Here is a 25338-nt window from a genome sequence, read left to right as displayed (position 1 = left end):
CAGTGTCTGATATTAAAGAGGCAATTACATATGATTTGTGAAATAAAGCGAGCAACCTCTGCGGAGCGTGGTACCTGCAGGGTTTAACAGCATACTCTCTGATCTGAGCTAATAAGGGTGATATCTAATATTAGAGTTTGCCTTGTCAGAAAACCCATTAGTGTGCCAGTGTGAGAATGGTGCGTGTGATGCAGAAAGTACGCAGCTGTTTGCCTTTTGGTACCACAGGAGGAGGCAGGGAGAAGCTCTCTCTAAGATGTTCATTTGTTATGCTGCTGGCTTTTTTGTTTGTAGTATTAAACTGTTGATAAAGATGTTTGAGTATACATTCTTTTAGAAGCACATAAACTTCAGCTGGAGATTAATTCCTTTATTTGCCTGTGTTCCTCTGAAGTTTTTAAAAATTTTTTAAAGGCTTTTTTTCTTCTTTTGAGATGAAAACTTCAGAGCTCCCTCATTTTCAAGCCAGTTTTTCTTTTCATGTCTTCCTTCTCCATGCATGCTGAACATGCTGATCTGACACTATTTTTTTTCTTCCTTTTCCACACATCCAAAACCAAAATACAATTACACTTGCCATTGTCTGTACCCTGGAGAAACAGGTCATTACACAATCTACACCACAGGCTTGATGAGGAGGGGGTTTCAATTTGTACCATGTTTGTATTTAAATTCCAAGCTGCTAGGGATCGGTGTTAAATTTAGGTACATGGAGTAACCTGTGTGATATGCAGTTACAGAATATTAATAAAATTTGAGGCCTGAGCCAGTGTTAGACCACAGACATTTCATCTCTGCTTTGATTTTTGGTGTCACACTGTGAGTCTCCTGTATTTTACTTCATGGTGGCTGGCCCTGAGTTTTCAATTACAGAGTGATTTTTTTGTCCTTAATCCGCAACTCATTCATTCCTGGCTCTCCTTCCAGTCAGGTCTGGATAACTGTGTCAGAAATACTACAGCGGTTCCTCTCCGTTTCTGGAGACAAATGGATATTTATTAACCATCTAGTGAAGTGGTAAAAAGTAAGAGGAAAGAGTGAAGAATTATACTAGCGAATACTGCGGCAAAGAAACATAACTTTGAATATGTAAAAGACTGCTCTAGAGGAAAAAAGCAATCAATTTTTGCCTAGTATTGTGCTTAGAGGCTTAGGAGATCATTTCTAGCAGATATTTTCTGTTCTGTTCACTTTTCCAAGGCGCTGCTCCAGCAGCTCAGAGTACAGACGGAACTGATGGGCTGTGCTTTGCTCTCTCGTCCCTGCATGACCGTAGCTCCTCGGTGTCCTGCTGCCTTGGACCAAGGGGGAAATCCAAATGGCAGAGCCTGTGAGCCAGCATGGTCTCAGCAAGTGAGCCTGAGGTGGATGGGGTCATTATTTCTCTGAAGGAGCACTCTGTCAGAGCTCTGTGCCTGTGGTCAGTGAGATACATGCCTTTGTGAGACTTCATGTATGTAGAACATTAGAAGGTGCGTCTGTTTTGCAGGTACATCAACTGCTTGTACCTTCTGCGTCACGTTTCAGAAATCTCACTAGAGGATATTATGTGATGATGTAATACAGAGTGTGTTCAGAAATCGAAGACTCCTGAAGATACAGTGATAGTATTTTCTTCACATATACGCATTTCATTATGTATATCTGGAGCAAATCTGATTTGCTCATGTTCATCTAACAGCTTTTCCCCCAATTTACTTCTTGACTTAAGTGAGTGTTAATCATAAACTGTTTCATTAGTCACTAATTTGATTCAGGGGAAAACTTGCAAAGATTTGACATGTGCTGTAAAATTTGCACTACTTCCATGGACTTGAGGCAGGTGTTTTGCACAAGAAGTCTTTTACATAGCCTTGTTCGTTGATTTTGTTTGTGTGTGTGTTTAGCATCTTTGATGTACACAAGACAGAGGCAGAAACTTACAACTTGCTGCTTTTTGGGTGCTTCTGTTCTTACCCTCAGTAAGCTGAAGAGTCCTAGTGAATTAGTAAACATGGACAGCATCTTCAAGACTGCACTGACAAAGGCAATACGGTACTCATGCTTTCTTTTAATGTGGTAGAGCTCATGTATATTGTTATTTGAGGTGAAATAATAGGGACAAGTCTGAAAAATAATACTGGCAAGTGAAATAGGAACAGCTTTTTGGAATAAGTTGAAGAGAGGGATTGTGAAAGGGTCATAAATTCTAGCTGAATATTTGTTCTTGTTACCTTTTGTCTTCCCTTCATCTCTAAACCAACCTTTTTTGTGCTTGTGGTATCAAGTGGTTTTATGTTGATTGTGGAGGCTTTTTTGAACAACCCAAGGTGGATGGTAAGGATGCTGTTCAAGTAATGTAAAATTACTCCTGAGAGAAGAGAACGAGGGAAATAGCAGCATCGCGGTCCTAGACTTCAGGAGAGTGGAGTATGATCTGTTCATGAGCCTCCTTGGAAGAATCCCATGGAGTATGCTCCTGGAGAGAAAGGGAATCCAGGAGAGCTGGAGAGGTTGCTGTAGACAAAGAGCAGCTTTCAAACCTCAACTGTTGTGCAAGTCTGAGTCTCTTTGCTTCTGAGAATAGGCTATATTGAAAATTGGCATCATCTCATATAGCATTTGTTGGTAAGATAAAGCTGTATTTGTGAAAGAGGTACTAAATCAGGAGAGTGCTGGCCAGGTTTGTTGTAAGATATTTTATTAAATATAAGGTATTTCACAAATGGAAGCAGGGGAGCCAAATATCTCAATTGATATGTGACTTCATTTTAAACTTTTTTTTTTTTTTAGTTTAGAATAATAAAAATAGATCTTATAGTATTTCCTGACATATCACAATGGACTTTTTTCCAGAGATGGGACAAATTTAGTGATGGGTATTGTATGCTTAAATAAATGGGTCTGTTCTCACCTTTTCATCTTCTTGAGGACTTGATTGCAAACTAAAAATTCTGTAATTCTGCCTGTGGTGGTAGTGGATTGAGTGTCCTTTGGATTGTTTCTCTGGTATGTAGAACACAGGGAAGGCTAAATTTCAACTTGAGTGCCTACAAGTTATACAGAAGGTTCTGCATTGTGGGTGTGTTGCAATATGGAAGTGGGGGTTCATCTTCATCACTAACTGTCTGCTATTTCCCAGCTTTTTCCATGATGTTATGTGGCAAGGAGAGACTTCTTCCCTCTGTTACTGTGTCTTTTCTTTTGACAGTCATCTCTGTGATTGTACCATGTTCTATTCACTTTGATGAAGTTGTGCCCAGAAATAGAAAAGCTGATTCTGCATTTTGTCATCTAGTACCTGGCAGTTCATTACTATGAAAGCAAACCAACGGTTTTAGTTTGCAACAAAGTAGGTTTTTTAATATTGTGGTTCTGCTCTTTATTGCTGTGTGGGTTTGTTGAAAACAAAATGTAAATAAACAGGAGTGTACATAATTTTGTGGCCAAATACTAATTAAAAGACTGAGCAATGTTTTGGTCTTATACATTTAATCATCATTCTCTTTCAGATGTATGTAATGAATACATTTCCTAAATAATGTTTTTCTTCTGGTAAACTGATTTTTCCACTTGTTTTTAATGAAGCATGACTTCAGTGCCTCATGTTTTGTCTAATGGTTTGAGCATAACATTCTTGATGTCAGTGCAGTTTTGAGGAAAGATTTTGTTGATTTAATATTGCAGAGGCAATGGAGGAAGAACAAACAAAGGAATGTCATTTTGTCTACGTGAATTAATCAGCAGTCTGGTGACACTGTAAAAGGAAGGTGTTCGCTGAGTGGCAGCTAATATTAATATTAGGTGTACTAATTTGTAGTCTATTTTAAGGTAATATTATCAGTTCTGAAATCTTTAAAATTTGAAGGAATCAGTATCCATGTGCTGTTGTCACAGGGCTGGAGGCCCTTTCTTAAGTGTAGACATCCATTCTCTTCTATTCTCTGCCACGTGTGACTGGGGAGGTTGCTGCCTGTCATGTTCCCAAACTGCAAATCACTGGACTTTTGCCATCCCCTGGCTCAGCAGCTTTTGGGAGAGCATCTTGTCCTGCTTCTCTAATGGTTCTTTTTCTAACTTCTCTGAAGTTGGTGAGCAGTAGGTGTTTGCCAACCTGTGCAGTTGGCACTGAGCGCAGTCAGCGGGTCCTTGCCTGTGGGGAGGTGCTGGTGGAGTGGGTCTGTGAGTAACCTGTGTGTGAAAGAGTTTGATGAGCAGCAGGTGTTAGGATCATGTTAGGATCAATTTAGCCAGCCAGGAGCTGGGTGAGAGTGTACCTGTTGCTCACGGAGAGAGGTGGGGAAGGGACCAGTGACTCGCAGGTGCATCTTCACTCTTTTGCTTCATTCCTCATCAACCTACTTCAGCTAAGGATGCTGCAGAATGAGAGCAGCAGTCAGAAACAGGTGATGAGACTGTGAGTGACTGGGAAAGCAGTTATGCTAGAAAATAAAAGGTTGGATTTGTTTACCTTAAAAAGTAGTTGAATGGGAGGTGACAAGTTGAAAGTGCAGAGTCTAATGAATGAATGGCTTTAGAGAACTTGTTTGGGAGCTGTTGTTTTCCCTGTCTGTGCAGTGCAAGAACAAAGGTGTTCAATGAAGCTGAAAGATGGCAAATTAAAAACTGATAAAAGAAAATACATTTTCAAGCAATGGGATTCATTTCCGTCAGAAAACTGGCAAGGTCAGAAATTTATCAGGGTTCAGAAAGAGACTGGATATTTATATGATCAATAAAAATATCCGGAGGAGTTGTCAGTGAGAGCTTGTTTTCAAAAGTGTTCATTAAATGGCTTTTTTTTGGAGCTGGGAAGCCCAAGGTGAGGGTGCAACTGGAATGGTGGTAAAGTGCCATAACCTTGTACCTGCCTGATGTGGTCCTTGTGGCTGGTTCTTAAGCATCTGATTTTATTCTTTGTCCTCTCTGGGTCTCTAGAGGGGTGGGATCCCAGGCACAGAGGGGTGGTTCATGATCTTCTACACCAGCCTGCACTGATGTTTACAAGGGATTAGGGTGCTGGCGTATGACAAACCTCTGCTCAAGAAGCTGCAGTCCAGAGCACCAAGGTGGCACGTTTGCTTTTTTAGATGGAGAAAACTCTTTCCAGAAGTGCAGCTCACAGGGTTAAGGAGTAGCCAGGCTTGGTGGTGTTTGCTTCCTGAGAGTGACCCTGAAGGTAGCTCCTGATTAAGCTAATGAGACATTTCTGTGGGTGTTTTCTGAACTGTGCTCTGGGTGGAGAGAATAAGCTGATCTTAAAAAAGCTGAAGAGGTGGTGTTACTTGGTTGCCTGGTCTATGTTTTTAACCTTTTTAGTTGGCTTATATATACAAAGTGTTAAAATGATTGTTCATCCATATTTTCAAAGGGTACAAGTTAAAACATGTGACCCACATCATGTGGGTAATGTGAAACATGTGTTGTGTAATGTGAAATTAGTATTTTGACCATATCAGACTGAATCATAGCATTTTAGTTAAAAATAATGGCTTGTTATTGTTTTGCCCTAGATAAATCGTTGGCTGTGGTTAAATAAGCTGTCCCTTAAGCTAGCCCAGTCTTACTGTTGGGAGCACAGCTTGGGTGAGAAATGACCCTTTATAGTTATTACAATTTCAGCAAGAATATGTTTATTCTTTTGCCTTATAAATGGCTTACGTTGTATGGAAGTTGCATGCTGTACCTCCTGTGCTTACCAAAATGCTCTATGGCTTTTGGTCAACAACTTAAGCGTCGGGGCTGGGCAGGCACTGGATGTGGTACTGTACATGTGGGCTGTTTGGGTTTTTTTTACCCCTCTGTATTCTGCATCAGGGTGGATCTACGAATACTGTGGGCTCCTGGACAGTTCCCTAGTAGTTATGGGCCAGTAATTGAAGGGAGTTTCCAACAGCTGTGGATAAGTGAAAACATTTTAACCCCAACGTATAGTGAGCAGAAAGGCTCTTTGTATAGACGCGTTCAGCCCTGTGGCTTGCGACTTTGGTCTGACGTGACGTGGAGTTTTGTCCTGTAGGTGCTGTGGGTGTCTGCAGGCTTCACGTGTGTTACTCAGCTCATTGCCTGAGGAAGTTCTGTTGTAGCAGCCAGACTGCTCAATCCTCTCTGCACCGTGTCCCTTCCTAAGGAGGTGTTGCTGGGCTGTGAGGGCAAGAACCTGTGTCCCCTCTGCCCAGGAGAATCCTGTAAAGATAATGCAGATGTGCTAGGGGTGACCTAGGAGATAACCTGGTGTCTGATTTTTGAAACTCTTGTTGAAGTTGCTGATCTTTTATACCCTGGAGGTAGTAGAGGGAATGTTTTATGAATTAAGTAAAATATGGAAAATTACTACAATTTTTTAATAAAGCAGTCAGGTGATGTATATTCTGAAGCGCTAACCAAAAGCCCTTTTTCTTTGCCATTTTCAAAAAACCACAGCTGCCATATTCCTACAGTTGTTGACACATTGTAAGGGGACCAAGAAATTACTTTTTACGTTCAATGGAATGTGCTGTGTTGAGCTCATCGGATGAACTCAGGTCTGTGATTTTTTTGTCCTCTCAAAATCTGATGCGAGAGATTTGTCCTCCTGCTTCGGTTGTTGTAACCTGAATCCCTAGGAACAGAGCCCAGGCAGTGGTGCAGTTCCTCCTGCTTTATTTTTGCAGAGATAACCACACCGGCTTAGAGCACAGTTCAGTTTACTTTTCTCCAATGTTAATGATATTTAAGCATCTAGAACTGCAGGAAACTGGCTGTTAAGAGATTTAGAGGCCAATATCTGGGATACTTAGTAGGCAGGAGGAAAAAGAAATCTGAGGGTAAGGAATGAACATAGGTCTGAATTTTTATGTGCTGTAGACACTGGCAGAATAGAAGAATCTGATGCACTCTCACAAAACCTTTCTTTTCAGGGTTGAATAAGATTTTTTTCTTTTTTTTCTTTCTTTTTTTTTTTTTTAAATAGGTGAATAAAATATTAGTTTTATATTGCCAGTAAGTAAGGATGAATGCATTTCCTTGTCAGTTCCATGCCTTCCCTCTGCCAGCAATGGTAATCTAGTGGCTAGGTTGAAGAATTCATGGTATTAAATTTTTTTTAAAGAAATGACCGTTTTCCAAATGTGAACCGTGCACACGGCATCAGATACTGGTGTCAGATAGAGAGTGGCCCTGTGCTGAGGCAGGTGAATAAAGCAGCTTCACACTTGTGGAAGATTGCTACTGCTTGAGCAGCAGGGCTAAGAGAAGTGGTAGAAAGAAGGGGAGGTTTTTTTAATCAAGAGATGAGAAATACACTGAGATAGAAAAGCAAGCTTGTGCTAGATAGGCAGTGGTGAGTGTTCCAGTAGATGGGAGTTAAATGAAGAAAAATCATAAAATTATTTCATGGCAGCAGGAGGCTGGGAAACATAACTGAACATGTTAAACTCTCTGTGAAGCAAGGGGACCCCAGGGGTATTTTAGTCAAATGATATTTAGTTTGTTGCAGTGTCAGTGGTGTGATTGCTTGTCAGCTGGCATATGTATGTGCTATAAGCAAAATGAGGGTTTTAGAGACCATGCACAATTTTCCAGAAGATAATAAGCAGGGGATTTATCAAGAGACAGATTAAAAGAGTTACAGTGGATTTATTTGCTCTGGTCCATTGCCAGGATATAAGGCAAGCTGAGCCCTCTCCAGAGAAGTATTGGAGGTGAGGGACAAGAGCTAGAAAGGAAGAACTGTAATTCTGGAGGAAAAACTTAAGGAATATAAGAGCATATAAGATACACCGGAATTTGTAGGTGTACATTTAAAGTTGCCTGCTGACTGTTTGCCAAAAGAGCAATCAGATTGCAGAGTCTCCAGAATTTAAGAAATTATGGTTGGGAAGCTAAGAATCTCTCTGAATGTCTTGTTCTGGCACCTAAATTAGCCTTTGATCATCTTTTGCAAGCTCTCTGCCTGGTTGCGTCCTCTTCTCACCACAGTTTCCCATGGTGGCTGCTTTCTCCAGACTTCCAACCTTGGGTGCAAAGTTGGTGTTCAACATTAATGATATGCTACCTTTTGTGGCAAGAAAATGGCTGTTATGAGAGTATCACAAAAAGTGATGAAACCCATCAGTTACAGAGAGATGGTGGGACAGAGAGGGATGCTTAATTCCTGGTTTGCTGTGCTTGTGGTTACAGAGTACATCAGTCCTTCTGACCTCTTTCCCACCTATTCAGGTCTTGGACTTATAAAGAAAGAATTTTTATTTTTGTTGGAGAAGCCCTGGTTGTAGGGCACAATACATCTGAAGGGCTTCTTTATAGGTTACATCCATCTTTAGACTCCTGCAAGAGCCTTATATTGGCTTGAGGGGCAAAAATGCAAGCAGAGGTTTGATTTATCGAAAGTCACATTTGAGAGGTAAGGATATTTTGAAAATCCATTTCCTAATGTTCTTCTCAGTGCAAGGGTAGTGAAATGTGCTGGATGTTTTTATTTTTATGGAGTTAACAGTTTTTTTTGTAAATGCTGTTTTAATTGAGGTCTTGAGTAGAAAGTCAATGGTGTGTATATACATATGTGTCTGCAGTCAGTTCTAATTTGCAAAGTAATGTGAAAATAGGTCAACCACAGAGATAAATGTTGGGAAATGGCTGTAGCTGAGAAGGAAGTGGTTTGGAGGTTTGAGAATAGAAAATTTTGGTTTGAAGATGATTAGTATGGAAGTTAAGGGTGGTAAGAGAAAGGGGAACAATTTGCCTTCTGGTAGATGCTGCTGTAGACAAGGAGGATTTGAAGAGTTTCTAGTAATTTAATTTTTTCTGGTTTTGTTTGGCATAGAACTCTTGGGGTTTTTTGTCTGTTCTGGAAGAGTTGATTAGCTCTTGTTAGCAGTGCTCCAAGGGTGTCAGGAGCTGAGGGGATGTAGCTCCCTTAGATACATTCCTGTAATAGCAAAGTCTGACCAAATGTGCCTTTAGCCAGTGCCCTGCCTTCAGCCCCCTGTTTCTTCGGTCTTGCTGTCACTGTGTTTTTACTCCCCCCCCTTTTTCTGTAAGGCAGTGGGATGTGAACATACATCTTTGAAGAGAGAAGACAAATTAGAAAGTAAGGCTTATATCCTTATCAATTCCTCCAGCCATCAAATTGGGGCAGAACCTGTTCACTGTCAGTAGCCCCATGCATGTTCCCCAGCCAGTGCTTCTCCATGGTGTGTAAAGCAGCTGCCTGTATCCCGACAAGCTTGAAGCGTGATACACGTATCTCCTGTGAGCTGGGGGCAAACGGGCAGCTTGGGGAAGGGGCAGATGCTAAATGATGCTGCAGCCTATTAACGGTACCTCGTGTCTGTGTTGCCACACAGCATGCAGGGCTCTGTGCTTTGCTTTCATGTGTTTCAGCACCTTGATACAAATTCATTTCTCTGAATTACAGAGAAGTTGAGTTGTAATCCTCCTCTTTGATAAAGACATCACTGAAGTTGAGATTTATAACATTTATTGCTTGCCTTTATTCAGTAGACAGGTTACCTGTCAAAGAAGGAAATTAGAGTGGTTTGATATTAATCATATTAAGGCTCAGTTGATTGTTTCTTCTCCCTAATTCTTTTCTAGCTGTTTGCAATTTAATTGTTAATGTTTTCTTCAAGTATTTTATGAGATACCGAAATGTTGAAGTGATTTATAATTGCAAGATTTATAATTGTATTTTCTCATTTATCCTTCTTTTACAAGGTTGGGTCTGTTCCTCTGTCCTGTTTTCAGGGCCTGTCCTGCCATTTATGAGTTCATCAAAGGTGGTTGCTCATGGACCAGAAATTATCGTAACTAAGTTTTCATCTACCCTAAGGATATATTTTTTCAATAGGTCCTGACATGCTCTAATATATTGAAGTATTCTTCAGTTATTTCTGCCCATATTTTGGCTTATGTTCCCACACCTCATGCTGCTAGTTTTACTAATGTTAAACATCTGGTCAAGGCAGAGTTACTACCCCGCTTTTTCTATGTGTGTATTTGTACAGCTCAGATCAAGAAAGCATAGACCTCTCTTACACAGTCATCTTTCTCTTTTATTTGTGTTTTTACAGGGAATAGTTAGCTAAATTATACCTGATTGCAAATAGCATCTGTTTGATGTTGAAACTCCGTATCTTCAGTCTCGAAATTTTCTCTTATTACAACTAATTTGGAGTTCGGAGTCTGGAGAGGAAGAGGAGGGGGAAATCTTGCCACTGATTTCCTATAATGAAGCAGTCTATTAACATTCTCCAAAAATTATCATTAATTAAACAAAAAGCTCATGTAACGCTAGGAACAGGAATATTTCTGTACCATCAAAAAAGCGCCGAGTGGGAAATATCATTATGATTCCACTTTACAAAGTCAGTCTCTGCCAGGCTCTAACCCATGCAGAAGTGAGAGAGCAAGTGAGAGAGCTGTGCATTTGGGTTGTGGATTAATAGTGGAAGTTCACTCATGTGGAAATAAAGCAGATTTTACTGTTACTAGCAACTGTCATTAAAAAGCCATTATCGGAACCGACCAGCACAATTCCTGCTCTTTCATTGCTAATGACAAAACAATCTGTTCTTTAAAAAACAACAACCCTATATTTTCTTTCAGAGAATGGTGCAGGAGACTTACCAGAACAGAAGCCGGATAAAGAGAGGCAGTTGAAAGATTTATTGATCAATAAACCAGACAATTACAGCTTGTTTATAAAAGGGAAAAAAACCAAACCCCCAAACCTCGGGCCTGCAAGCAACACTGAGACTCTAATAATGATAACACTGGCATCCAGCTCGAAACGATAAAAGTCAATAGGAAGATATAGGATTTCAATAAAATTATGACACTAGATAAACTTTACCCCAGGAACAAATTTTCCCTGGGTGTGTGACTGACTTCAGTGAGATTTGTAACTTTAATTTCTTTCCTATTGATTTTTCTTTTCTTCAACTAATTAGAAAGTCTGCGGTGAATTGTGTGTATGTATGTTTGAGGAGGGGCTAATGAACATCAACAGGAATAGGGCCTGAGTTTGAATGTATGTATATAAGGTCAGATGACTTTGAAAAAAAGATTTTTTTGGCTGCATTTTACTCTTCAGTTGCTTCCAATACACAGCTGGGAGTCACTGTCATACTCCTCAGTGTGCAGATATTTGAAGCTGTGGCTGCCCTTGGAGATATGCAGCAGCACTGCTCCAGTGTCCTGGGGGACCTCGGTGGGGAGGGTGATGATGATGCTTATGTGAACAGTTCTCAGTTCTTTCCCTAAAATTAACCCCAAAGTCGCTTATGTTACTGCTGTTTCTGACCCGCTCTGGTAGCCCTCTGGTGTGTGAATGCTGGGGAAAGAGACTTTCCTGTAGCTTCAAGCTACTCCCCAGCTGGGTCAAATTTTGGCTTTACATAGAGGGAATAGAGGAGCTGGTGGGAGGACTGGAAAGAAGCTTTCTTTTAGTTAAGATTATAAAACATTTTCTTTTTAGTTATTTAAGCAATAGTAGGAGGCACGTTTTTTTGGTGAATTGGTTGTTGCTGGCAGAAGGAAGGGAAACTGTTCAACCTTTGAAAAAATCACTATCCTTCCTCTTTTTCAAACTTACATCTCCTCAAACACAGCTGCAAGCTGCAGCACTGGAGTTTGCTGTAGGGCATTAATTTCCTAGGTTTATAAAGAACATAAAACCCAATTATTCTGTTTTTAGGGCATGTTTAGAGTAAGATGCGTTTCTGTTCTGCTGTTGATTTGAAACTGGTCAAGGTAAAGAGCACCTGGAAATGTGCCAGTGTGTGGTCCATGGTGAGTAAGCAGAGATGCCCTGCGCTGGGAAAACTTTGGAAATTCCCAGAGAAACTGCTTTTTAGTAATTCTGATAAATACTCTTCTGATAGAAAGCAGAGGTGTTGGAAAAATGTTGGAAAGGGCACCTGAAAGTCCCTGGGGAGGCTTACGATGGGGCATGTGGGATGAGGAGATATTGCAGCAGTTACTAAATCAGGATTATGTTTTAGAGAATCTTTTTAGACAGAGGACTTCTCAACAAGAACTTCTATTTCCTGCCAAACTAACAAGATCTTTAGGAGGGAGGGGAAAAGCTTTCAGTAAGTGCTCTTGATGGGGAGAAACTTAAAAAATGGAGCTGGGGACCACTTGTTGGAAGCTGAGAATTGATTTCATTACAGTATTAATATTTAGAAATAATTAAAGAGGAAAGCTAAACTCCAGGATGAAGTGTTTAATTGTACCACCCTTTATTTCAGCTTTTCAGCACCTTTTTTCCCCCCAATACAGCTTGTGCTGTGTTTACCGTGCATGTTTTTTTCTTGAGACTTTTACTCTTCCTTTAAGAGAAAGGCTTTGAAGGGCAAGCTCGGTGGTTGATTTTAGGGGAAGGACGGCCGGTAGGGATGTCCTGCTCCCATGCAGTTTTCCCATCCTAACATGAAAGCAGAAGCTTGTCCTCCTTGCAGCTGAGCAGCTCAGGGAACTGCTAGGATCTTCCTGGGGATGACTCAGATGACCTAATATTCAGCAGTTAATTGGAAGCCGAGTGTGATGGGAATTGCCAGGGGTCCTGTTTGCTTTTGAAAAAATGCTAAGGATTTTGGGACTGCCCTGCTGTAATGGCAAGAACATTACAGTGTTAAATTATCACGTCGATGAAAGATGCTTAGCAGAAAATTAGGATAGCGGAGCAGCTAGGAGCACAGAGAAAGAGAGAGGGTGCTGTAATTGCAGCAACATAGAAGGATCAAACCAATACCTTTGCTAAACACTGTCATTAAATTCTCTTCTGTGCTCTGGACAATGATTCTGCAATAAACAGGGAATGAAAATCATCTCCTGAGCAATAGTAGTTTGCCTTATGGAGAATGCACTGGGCAAATGGGGTGATGTGTGTGAGGGAGGAGGAGGATGGACCGATCCTGTACTGCTGCCTTTCTGCTAAAGAAGTTCATTACAAGGCAGGCATGGTGTAGCTGGTTTTGGGTTTTCTTCTTCTGCAGTAACATGGAAGTGCTTCCTTTCATATGTCTGCCAGATGGTAATTCTTTCTAAACTATGGCAAAACTGTGCTTTCCTTGGAAGAATGTTTCTCTTCCGTCAGGACTGAGCAAGGAGCTAGTAGTAGCTTCCAGACCTGTTTATGTTAAAACCTGTTTTTCTTTATTATTTTGTTAACTCAGTTCCTGTAGCCCTAGGCTGTCCTTTGGTCTTGGGATCCTTTTACCTGCTGACCAACCCAAGCATCTTGATTGACCTTTCAGTCCACAACATGTTCTGAACACATGCTGTACCTCTGGCAGTGCCCCTAGTCTTATTTTCACAACTCAAATTTGAATGTTCCTTCCCTTTCCCACACGTGCACTTGCTATCCGTGTTCGGTCTTTGACCTTTAGATTTTGAAGGAGGTCAGTAGTCTTTGTAGATGGGCTTGCTCAGCTGAGCAGTTAGCATCACCATTGCTGTCTGAAATACAGCCTTTTTCGTTCGGGGGTGGGGGGAAAAGGACCTTTTTTTTGTACCCTGGCAATTCCTGATTTCCCCAGAAGAGCAGAATCCTAGCGAAGCATTTCAGTGTGGCCAAGGTGGGTTTGTGAAGTGCTCCAGGTTCAGTGTAACGGCAGTGGCCTGGTCTGGATGTGAACTGCACAGCTATAAAACTGAGTGGTCTTATAATAATATTTTGCATGTGTGTGGTGGCAGAATTCACACGAGAGAACTGCTTTGCTCAGGGCGCTTGTGCATTTCTGTAACAGGGTGAGATGGCAAACTTCAGCAGTGGAAGGGAGGCTGCACTGTCAGACTTCCTCAGAGTTTTTGCTCTTTGGATTTATGCCAGGGGCCTTTTTTGACCCTGTTCTGTAGCCTCACAAACATCAAGGCTCTTCCATGCAGTCAAAGAATAAAATACTTCGTCAGCTGGCTAATCCCTGTATGCATGTGGCACTGTAAGTGGTAATCTCCTTAAAATACACCTGACTTTTTGAAGTTCTCAGCCTTTTGTCCCCATTCTTCTTCTCCATCAATGCCTCGGAGGTGGGTGTTAGGTGCTATCTGAAGTTGGGAATGCATTAGGAAATACTCCAACCAGGAGCGCCCCCCAAAGTTTTACCTTTAGCTTTATACTTGGGGAGTGCAAGTGCTCACAGAGGGGAGAGGGATCCTTCTTTTTGTTTTTCTCTGCAAACACGTGGTTATAATTGCCAGCAAGTAGCAAAGTGAGCCAAACACATTGTCTGTGAGATACTAACCTCTGAAAAAATATTTATTTAAACACTGAGTTTTGCAGCGTTCAACGAGTTTAAGTCACATAAATTTAGAGGGTATTTGCTCTCAGCCACTTTGTTCGTTGTCAAATCTGTTTTGTTTCTGTTGTGACAATTCTGTTCATTCATTGCTGGAACTCTTTGGCAGGAAAAATGTCAAGTACTACACTAAATATGTTGCTGAAGGAACCCATTCAGCCATGTTGAATTAGAATAGTGTCTCCAAAAAAGAAGGCAGGCTCTGTTTTCAGTTGCCATCTGCTTGTTAAGAGTGTACTCATGTTGCTTTCCTGCAAGGGATATGTGCTTCTATAAGCACATGACAGTCTAATTTTTCGGTTTTCAGCGCAGCAACATTTATTTTGTTAGAACTGTGTGTTTCATCTGTGGCCTGATGCCGATATGAAGATGATGAGCGTATATCCATCAGAGTTTCATTGCTGTGTAAAAGAACAGTAGGCAAAAATGTAGAATATTGTTCTGGGAACCCTTTCCTTGGAGTGAGGTTAGGGGCTTTATCCCTAAAGGTGTTTGCTGTTCTTCCTGACAGGAGCGTGATGGGATGCGAGCAATCCTGGAATCGTATGACAGCGAGCTGACCCCTTCGGAGCACTCGCCCCAGCTGAACCGGCGTATGCGTGAGGCTGAGGAGATGGTCCAGAAGCTGCATGCTCATAACACCGAGCTGGAGGTAATGAAGAAGCACTATGGTTCACCCAGGGGTGAAGTAGTTGAGATCTGTAAGATTGAATTGCCTAGTGATGTGATCTGCCCTCACAAAAGAGAGATTTGCAAAATTCAGACTTCAGAATTCCAGGATCAATAAGACCTACGAGTTGTTATTCTGCATCTGAAGCTGGCAGAAGCCAGGAAGGATCTCTGGGTGGTGGTGAGCGTGCTTTGTGCTAAGCCCAGCTGTGCTGCGTGGCTGGAGTGGCAACTAGTTCCTGCGGGTTAAAGGGTTGTATATCGGGGAAAGTCAAGGGGTAATGAAGTGTAGCAGGTGTGGTGTCTTCTCTGTGGTCTGCTCGAAGTGATTCACTGGATCACACGTGTAGCAGGGCTCTTCAATACGCAGCGTGAGTGAGTGTGTGCTTGTAGAGCTTTACTCTTAAGGGCTGAAGAAGTGAAGTGAGTGTCTGATGTTAATTCTTCTCATCTTGGCATTGGGCCTGAAAACTCCAGAATACCAGTAACTCTATTGAATGCTTTTTACTAGGTTTTCTCTAAGAAAAAACATTCCTTCCAAAGACAGAGCTATTTCTTGAAGGAATTCTGATACTCCTTTTAGTTCTCTTTTTGTAATGTGAAATGTAACAAGGTAAATGTGAACATGCATTTGCCCCTCTTCTCTGTTGTACTTTGTCATAATGGAGTGGGCTTTATGGTCAGGAGCTGAAATATTTGGAATATGTCTGTGATCTTAAAGGTTGGCAGTTCTATTACATAGGCTTTGCAATAGTCATAAGTATGGGAATTTTTCTTTCTGCATGTCTAGTTCCACCATTCTATAGATTTATACACGACAGAATTCAAATGGAGTAAAACTTGTAGGAAGTGATGCTCCTTAGGTTCATGTTGAAGGCATAGAGTGGGTTGTCCCACTGAACATAACTCTCTTTGTTGCTTCTGGCATCCTTAAAAATGCTCTTTTCTTGTGTTGGTGGGTGGGGTCTTCAGTCAGGCAATACTGGCTCCAGTGACCTTTAAATCCTTAGTGAGCGGAGCAGTATAGTGTGGTACAGATTAGTATCATCCTGTTTCTCAGAAAAGGAATTCTGCAAAGTTTTGGGCAAGCTGATGGAGATGTTAGCTGGTAACCTCAGATAAAATGGAAATTTGCCTGAGTTTGTCTTGTCTCAGAATGTTTCTCTCGTGTTGTCTTTTGATCACCATACTGCTTACCACCAGACAGAACAGGATTAGATGCTGCCGGCATAAAGTGATAGGTGACTCTTTTATTCTGTTTTCTTAGTTGTTTCCAACAGTGGCTCTAGGTTGCTGGAGGGAGATTTCTGGAATCGTTTCCCTGAATGGGTCAGATGTTCATGCTATCTTTGGGCAACAGTGAAAGACGTTTCCTTCATCAAGTGAAAGCATGAAAGAGTGTGGGAACCAATTGCTACGCCCCTTTATTTATAGGGAACAAATTCTACGTTTTTTTTTTCCATGGCTATAGATTAAGGGCTACATGGAAAATTTCAGAAAGGAGCTGTGTTCTCTGGAGCTTTGTTGTGTGTGATGTCAACCTTTAAGCCTTTCAAAGACTTTGCTAGAAGCAGGATTCAAAGACCTGATATTCCCCTTGTAAAGTAAAATTTTATGCTTCGCTTGATTGTGTTTGTCTTTCTGACTGCAGTGGTGGCTGCTGAATCCCATCTATTTTGAAATTTTTGGGGAAAGTTTTTTGGTCTAGTAAAAATCTGGAAACTGGAAAAGGGAAGTTGAGGTACAGGCAGGACTCCTGGTGCCTCATCATCCAGAGCAGCAGCTGTAATCAACTGCCTGTAGATCAAAGAACTGGTCGATAGCAGCTATTAATAACTTCTAACATAATGCTCTGCACCCTCCCAGCTCTGCTGAGCCTCTGTACAAATTTTAGAAATGTTGACACCTGCATGACTCATCTCACAAACGGAGGAGACAGCTGGAATGAGGCACCTTGGAGCCTCAGTTGTTTCTGAGGTGTGGGAGAAACAGGCTCCGGAGCGGGGTGGGGAGGGAAGGAGAAAGGGAACTTCAGCACGTTGAGGTCAGTGTGGCAGAAGGGTGGGGGCATCCCGGGAGCCCCTGGTGTGGATGGGCTTGGGAGGGCAGCACACAATCAGCTTGTAGAGAAGCACAGGGGAACGAGAAGAGCGCATCCGTGAGCATCGTGCACGTGGCAGCAAAGCGACAACATGCCCAGCTGTTCTGATGAGATCCATGTAGAGGTCTGGGGAGGCAGCAAAGAGCGAGTGATGGATCTGAGCTGCAAAGGCCTGGCTGATGCTCTTACTTTTTGCTACAGTGTGGAAAACAAGATCACTAGTTAACAGGGGATATACCACCCTAGGTAACCCCAGTTATGCCCGCAGAGGAGTGCTTCTGGCAGCTCAGCACACACCGGGACGCTGTGTACAGGAGCAGCCCTTGCACAGTCCCCAGGCGCTGCATCCCTGCTGGGGAGGCTGCAGGTATCACTGTGGTCCAGGAGCATCTTCAGTTTAAAAAAGTCCTTGAAACCTGTAAGGCAATTGCATCCTCTTGCATTGTATTTTGTTGTTTCTACCTTTCAGCTTTGTTCACAAACCTTAAAATTCACACCATGCACCATGTCTCTCCTGCCTGACTTCTTTTATCACAGTTTTTTTTGTTTGTTTGGTTTGGGTTGTTTTTTTTTTTTTGCTGTAGAGTACTTAATTTACTAAAATCTCTTTCTGTGCTCCCTAGCAGAGAACCCTTTGATATTTCTTTTTTTTTCTTGTTTCTTCTGACTGCCCTAATCTGTTACCAGCAGCCCCACCGCTGAACAAACCATAGAGAGGAAAAACTGATGTTTTTAACAGGGATTTTTCCTTACCCTGAAAATGGAGATTTTCCCATCCATTCCAGCAGCAGTGCTGCTTCACTCTGGTGAAGACAGAGTGATAGTGATAACGCAGTAGAAGCAAGGAGGAAACTGTGTGGAACTAGGAAGAATTTAGGGCTGAGGCAACAACTTTTAACTCATTAGGGAGATGAGGTCTCTGATAAGTCCTTTGCTTGATGTGTAAATGGAGGTGGGGAGCCATTTAAAAGAACACAGGGAATGAGAGAGGTATGTGTAAGCCCTGGAGGGTTGTGTGTGAGTGTTACTTTGGGAGGATGGAGTTAGGTGATGCACTGGGTCATGCCAGACTCCCTTCTTCCCCAGCCCTTGCTGGGCAGGACAGCTGCTGGGAGCACTGCTGCATCCACATCACAGACATTGCTTGGTTACAGGCACCTTTCCAGAAACTGGAATGCAGAAGGATGCTTTCATCCCAGATCACTTCAGAGATGCAGTGGTGCTACATAAGAGCTTGTCCTAGCGGAGCCTGATAGGGCAGAGAACTGAAAGGCAAAGAGAGGCTGATGGGGAACTTTTTATAAATCCCCTTCATTTGATGAATCCCCCCCATCATCCCTGATGAGAAAAGCTGGATCTCTTATGCATGGACATGCAAACACATAATCTGTTCTGGGATCAAAAATTACTGCTTTATCTGTCCCAGAACTGCCTGCCCCCAGCCCAGCCCCCCACTCACACCACCACTGATCTGGCTGGAGAGGTTTAAGGAAGCACTTTATGGACTGTTGAATGTAAAGCAGAGGGGAGATGCAAAGGAAAATGCCATCTGAAATGGTGGCTGGAAAAGCAAGCAGGCTGTGTCGGGCTATTTCATGTGGTTAATGAAGTGTCACTCACCATCTTTTTAAAAGTGTGTTTTGGAACTGAAGATGGAGTGGGAATTTGTCCCTGGCCAGCCTGCTATAAATACTTAAAATAAACAGAATTGTAGCCTTATTTATATTAAGGCGTGAATTTTTGTTTTGATACTGGTGATATTAACAGTTTTCTTGTCAGTTTGGTTAACTTTTACTACCTTTGCTCTCGCAACTTCTAATTTCAAGGTAAATATGACAAAACAAGAAGCTTCTATGCAAGCAGCAGCTACTGTGAAAAAGCTCAGATGTGGAGTTAGTGTTTGAAAAGTGAAATCCAGCTGCACAAATGAGAAATCATCATAAATATAACTCCATTAATAGTGACTTTATTACAACACACTTGGCTCCATATGAAACTTTAATGAAGAGAGATTTGCAAGGAAGGCTCATGCTGACACCTTCAATGGTCTCAAGCATTTTTTACATTGAGAGATTTACAGTGAGCACCATATGTACTCTAATCAGTTAATTATGAGTCTGACAGTTTCAGCACATGAAGTGCCATATGTTCTGTGTTTTTGTTCTGCCAGGGGCATTACTGGTGACCTCAAAACTCATTGACCAAATACTGTCACTTTATCTGCACCTGATAACTGCAGCGCATCTGCTGGCGGTGAAAATTGGGCATTGTTGATTCTTGTGATGTTAGTCACAAATCTGCTCCTTGCAAAGGAAGTTACTTAGCAGTCACCCTGGTGTTTAAAGTGCTTAAATTTTATGTGCGGATGCAATAAAATGTTTATTTGAGCAGTTAACAGTCCTTCCTTGTCTCTCACCCAGCTTCCCCTATCAGTGCCTTCCACTTTTTTACCTTCTATTTTTTTCTCTCTCTTTCATCCACACTATGTTTATCTTGCTTTATCCCTTCTCTGCTGTATTTCCTCTCCCCCTCAAATGTAAATTGTTTCTTTACATAGCAGAAGGGATTTCTGTGACAATGGGAACTTTATGGAGAAATTTACTCCCATCTGTGCAAGGTACAGAGGAGTTTGGTTTAATTTTCAGATTTTTTTTTGCCTGCTTTATGTCTTTGCTGCCATCCAACCCTTGTGCACTTTTTTTTCCTCGGTGACAACTGTAAGAAGCAATGAGAAGATTACTCTGCTTGCTTCATATGTCTGGAAGGAGCAAATTCAAGTCACTAGAGCTTTCCTGCCACTCCAGAACGGCATATGTTTCACTTGCCCAGACTTCTGCTGTCATTGTAGCATCTTATCTGTGACTCATGTGGGAGAAAACAGGCTCTCTCTGGAGATGATGCTAATGTGCTCCATGCATCAGGTACCACTGATTGCTGAAGCAGTCACAGGGCTGGACATCATCTTCTGACAAAGCAAACACCTTGTCGAAATACCATTTTGAACCTGGATGCTTTGGCATCTCTTGGCAGACAAGAGCCTTCCTGGGAACCGCTGTGGTCCTTTGTGTTCCTTTTCTAAAGGGGAGTAGGTCAGGCTCCGTGCCCTCTGCCAGTCCTGCAGAATGGGTTGTCTGGGCTTCTCTCTTCTTTCACACGCTTCACCTTCCTTCAGACCTGAGTGACCTTATCAAGTCAGGGAGCTGTTCGTTTCCTTCCCTCCCTTTTACACCTGCCAGTGGCTGTGTTTTGGGAGAGCACCTTGCATATAACCATCATTGTAATGAGGAAGTCAAGTCATGAAGGGGCTTAATGATTTGTTAAAGGTGACAGTCCCTGCTCAGTGGAAGAAGAGTGCTTCTTAAAACTGGTTGATACTGCAGCAGAGCCTGTCTCTGCATGTCTGAGACTTTTTGGTTGAACTGGATCTTAAAATTCAATTACTATTAACTTTTTTGAGGAGATTCCCCATTTTGGCTCTGTCCTAGAAGTTAGTAATTGATCAAGAGAAGCAGTCCATGGCACTGCCTTATACTGGAGATACTCTGCACAAACCAGCAGTTTTCACTACAGGATTTTTACAGCTATTTTTAGTGCATGGATGCTCTGACAGTTAAGAATGGCTTTAACTCAGCAGTTCCTAGGGACTGCAGGTAACGGGAAGAAGCAAGCCTCCATCGTTCTCAAGAAATGAGAATGTCCTGGCACTAACTTGCATAGAGTAAATTACATGATTAACTATGACAGTATCTCTATCTCTGGCCTCTGATAAGCTGCTTTATAGACAAGCCGCCAGCAAAATGCCACCAGATGCAGAACAACGAGCAGCTGTAAGGACCCTTTTGCCGCTCTTGGCTGCATATTGAAGTAGGCTATTGAAGTGCACGGGACAGAAAAGCGTTTCCCAGCTCTGCTGCTCTCCTGTGCTTGGAGTGTCGTAAGAACAAGGGAAAACACTGTAATTGCCATCACGTCTTGCTGACAGGGATGCCTCTGATCTAGATGCAGTCCCTGACCCGCCCCTACTTCACTTACTGACTAGATCATGTCTTAACTCTCTAAATGTAAAAATTTTGACTAACGATAAATTATCACCAGTGCTGGTAACGCAGGGAGTTTAGGATGGACTCCCACTGTCAGAAGTGTTTCAGCCTGCAGGAAGCATACCTAGCCTAGGTGGGACCGTGCTATAATGTCATCAGCCTCCTGTCTAGGTGTGATGCTCAGAGGGTATGGGTACGGGAGTGCTCCTGTACCTGACCTCTCAATGGTTGCACTTCAGCCCCAAGCAGATTGATAGGTGCCAGCAACAAAAAACATTTTTCCCTCCCCCTCACTTATGATCCCCTTAAAATGCTCTTGGTATGAACAAAATCTCCTGTAGCCTCTTCTGGTGATGTTAAAAGTTACCAGGCACAAATGAGGCTTGACCTAGGGAATTTGGATTAGCTTCAGACGCACCTAGCTATAGGAGACAAGAGAAACAGATGAACTGGGTCTAAATTCTTACAGAAGATTTAAAATTGGGCTCTTTCTTACTGATGTTTTGGAAAGAGAAGATAACTGATGTGCAGTTATGAGTCATATGTACCGCAATAGAACAGGGGAGAGCATTTCGTATGGTGTTGAGAGCTTTAAAACCCTTTACACTGGAGAGCCTGCATGCCTGTGCCTAGAGATACGGGCTCTGCAATTAGATGTCTTTAGGTGGAGGAGAAAGTAAGAATACATTTGGAGTGGGAGCAGTGGCCTCATCCGCAGCAAACAGCAGCAAAGACGCTGCATGAAAGAGCTGCTTTTGCGCAATATGGTGCATATCACCTCCTGCCACAGGTGCTGCCGTGGGAGCAGGGTGCTGCAACCGGCATGCAAGTAGCGCGGTGATAACACGGCTCTTCCCTCACAGGCAGAAGACAGAAGGAAAATAGAAAATTAAGCGTCTTTGGGGAATGGGGTTAGGAACAGGTAGCTTCCAGCTTTCCAAAGGGAAGGCTTTGAAAATGTAAAAATGTGTCCTTATGTCGGTCTCCATCACTTGCCGTTGCGAGCCAGGCAGTGTGGAGGGAAGGGCTGGGAGTCAGTAGGGAGGGTGCTGGGCAGGTGCCTCTAGCACTTGCACCATTGTCCAGTGCTGCTTTCCCCAGTTACGTAGTTGTTTGGTTTTTTGCAACACTAGGGAAACATTCAACAAATAGGGCAAACTACATTCTGCATCTAATCAGAGATTTAATCTCTTTGAATCTCTTCCAAGCTGGAAAGCGTGGAGATTTAATGTGGCACTGGTCTCATCCATGTGGACTGTGCAGCTACAGCCCTTGTCACTGCCAATGCCACATGTCTGGTAGCAGGGTTTGTCTTTGGTGCTGCTCGAGTGATCCTTGGATAGGAACGATCAAAGCTTCTCAACCGCTTCCAGGGTATATGGTCTCTTTCTGGAGCAGGGTGATGGGATCCCGTTGGAGGCAATGCCACATCCTCCAGAGCACTTCCAGCCCGAAGTTGCCTGAAATGTTTGGTACGTGTTCACGGGGCTCACCACCAGAGAGCTGTTTCGGTGCCTGGCTCAGCAGGGATGGGAAAATTGGAAAATTAGCTGCTCCTGGCCAGTGTCTCTCCAGACTAAAAGCCAGGTTCATTTATGCTGGATCTCCCAGAGGTGCTCTCAGGCCAGCGCATCTCATCTGTTTTGAACTATATTGGTGATTCAGGCTTCAGTGCTAGTACAGACCTAAGGCTGATGTTAAGTGTCTCCTGATTATTAGGACTGCTACTTAGGAACGTTCTCACATTGATGAAAGCTTTAACAGCTTACGGAAGCCAAGCGGTGCTAGGGCAGAAGGGAGGTAAATATCTTGTGAAAAAAGTAAAAGCTAAGTTTGCACCTTGGGATAATGTTTTACATGGAAAATGCCAGTAAATCTTAGATATTCCCTAACTCTGCGTGACATTAAATAGTGCTTGTCTGGGTGTCTTAAGATATGTTCTGAACTTCTTGAGATTTTTTGATTTTTATGATGGCTGAATTTGAATTCTGTGATTTCTAGTGCTTCATTCCAGAATAATTATATAATCTCTGCATAATTTAAGATTTTAAGTGTTTGTGTTTTCATGTCATCTTTTAATTCAAGGTGGTGGTTTCCTGTAAGAAAGAGGGATTAATATTTTTAATGATTATTTTCTATTTAAAACTACGCTGTAAAGTCTCCAGAGAGTTCCTGCAGGGCCTCTACACAGGCTTGTTGTACAGCTGAGCTCATTTCTGCCCACTGTGTTTCTATGGGCTCCAGCTACAGACTTCTGTTGAAATCCTGTTAACAAATAGTTATAATATATAAACAGAAAAAGTGCTTTGAGAAAAAAAAAAACATCAACACAAGCTTGTTCCCATACTCTTGTGGATCCTAACACTCTTGCTCTTTGCAGTTTGCAAGGATTGTGAGATCCACTTCAATACACTTAATACTTCGGTTATTATGGCAATTAGAACAACAGTTGTTGCTGTCTGGGTTTTCTTTTTGAAGCCCATTGATTCTTTATTTTGGCCTTAATTACCAGTAGTAGAAGAGGTGTTTCTTCAGGGAACTAATTAGTCTAAAAAGTCTGGTTCAGCATAGTGCTTGAGTGCAGTTAGTTGAACGGTGCCTAAATGCAGGAGCCAATTGCAATTGGTTTATTTCAGAACACACATAATTATTCACCTTTAATACTTCTCCATAGTTATGATTTGTGTTTACTCCCATGCGTTCCGCTAGTCTTCCCCTATGGACTGGTTTGTCCATAGGCTGCAGCATCTTCATTTCCCCAGTTTGGTTTCATATTAAAGTCATGAATTAGAGTGCGGCACCACTGAAAGTCGTAACTTGATCAGAATTTAAAGGTGGCTGAATTCTCTCTTTATTTTTCTCTTTTTCTTTTTTACTGAAATATGACTAGCCTACTAATATTTGGAAAAGGCTGGGAACAGAATAATTGAAAAAGCCAGCTGATAGCGGTTTTCACCAAGCTGTGAATAAAAACAAAGCTGTTGATATAGATCTCCTCTGTTCAGGGGTGGTCCAGGTAAATTGTAAGGAACAATTCTGTTTTCTCAGAGGCTTTACAATTTATCTATTTGCTTTAATCAGTGTTAATGTCAAATGTGCTTTGATTGTGCTAAAAGCTCTTCAGCAAAACAAACTGGAAGTCCTAAGTTTTGGAAAATGCCACAGTCTTCCTGTAATGTAAGATGTAACGTTTTTATTTTGATTTTTATTTATACTGTTTAATGAAATGAGCAGTACTACTGTACAATACACGTGCCATGAATCCAACTGTGATGTCAGTAACATAGATATGAAATGCATGGCACATTGATTTGACATATTGAACTGATTTATGTTTTCAATTTGTTTAAGTGGCTATAATGGCTTTAGCTTTGACAGATGTACACTCATATTTTAGTTCTATTCAAGACCACATTAAAACCAGAACTGATTTCTGGTTTAAAGCATTGATTTTTATCTATTCTGTGTTCTGTTGCCTGCATTCCACGTCAGACTTGCAAACACGAGTTCTTGTAACATCAACTTTACTTCCTTTTGGAAAATGGTAGAAACAGCTCATTTCCCATTGGAAAGCTGATTCTTGGAAGAGCTGCTAAACATAAATATTTTAAATTTTTAAAGGAAGTCAACAAGAAGCTTGAAAAATTCCACTATTATTGGTATATAAAACCCCGATGATATATTCAGTAGCTATGAATGTGAACAGTGTAATTCTTTTGTAGAGGTTAAGTAGACTATCTTGTGTAATGGGAGAGTTTTCTGAGGCTTCTTTGTGTGAAGACTGCTACCGTACATTATTTATGTACACAAAGAAACAATGAGCATCTGTATCAGTATTAATTTATGGGAGAATCTCTTGAGAGCCTACAAACTCTGAATTTTTCTTAGGGCTGTGCAATGCAGTTGGGAACTGGCCTAATGGTAGAGACCATAAACCAAATGAACTTTGTGGCAGATATTATTGCTAAGCTGTTATCAACCCTACCTTTGGCAATTATATTCTGACTACTCTTAATGTTATTAACTGTTCATACAGATGCAGTGTTCTTCACTTCCTAATCATCTGGTTCATTCTCTTCTCTAAGAGGTCATCTCATTAGTGGAAAGTGCAGCCTTAGGACAGATCAGTTCCATAACCTGCCTTTCTCAAGTATTCAGATAAAATGTGTGCTCCTTTGACCGCCGTGGATCTAGTTACACCTAGCAAAATGAGCGTGCTGGGTTCTGAAGCATTCTGTGACCTTTTTTTATGAAGAAAGGTGTTAGG

General features: G+C 41.9%; 1 protein-coding gene across 1 annotated transcript in view; it reads left to right on the top strand.

Moving 5' to 3' along the window:
• MAD1L1 (mitotic arrest deficient 1 like 1) overlaps positions 1–25338 on the top strand; it is a 380536-nt gene that overhangs the window by 145433 nt on the left and 209765 nt on the right. Inside the window, exon 12 of the mRNA XM_055805552.1 lies at positions 14773–14913. Coding sequence (XP_055661527.1) covers positions 14773–14913 — 141 coding nt within the window. The remainder of the gene's footprint in view (positions 1–14772; positions 14914–25338) is intronic.

The sequence above is a fragment of the Falco peregrinus genome, chromosome 5, assembly GCF_023634155.1.
Source record: "Falco peregrinus isolate bFalPer1 chromosome 5, bFalPer1.pri, whole genome shotgun sequence".
Lineage (NCBI taxonomy): Eukaryota > Metazoa > Chordata > Aves > Falconiformes > Falconidae > Falco > Falco peregrinus.
The sequence above is the reverse complement of the archived record's forward strand: the minus strand, read 5'-3'. Positions and strand labels throughout refer to the sequence as shown.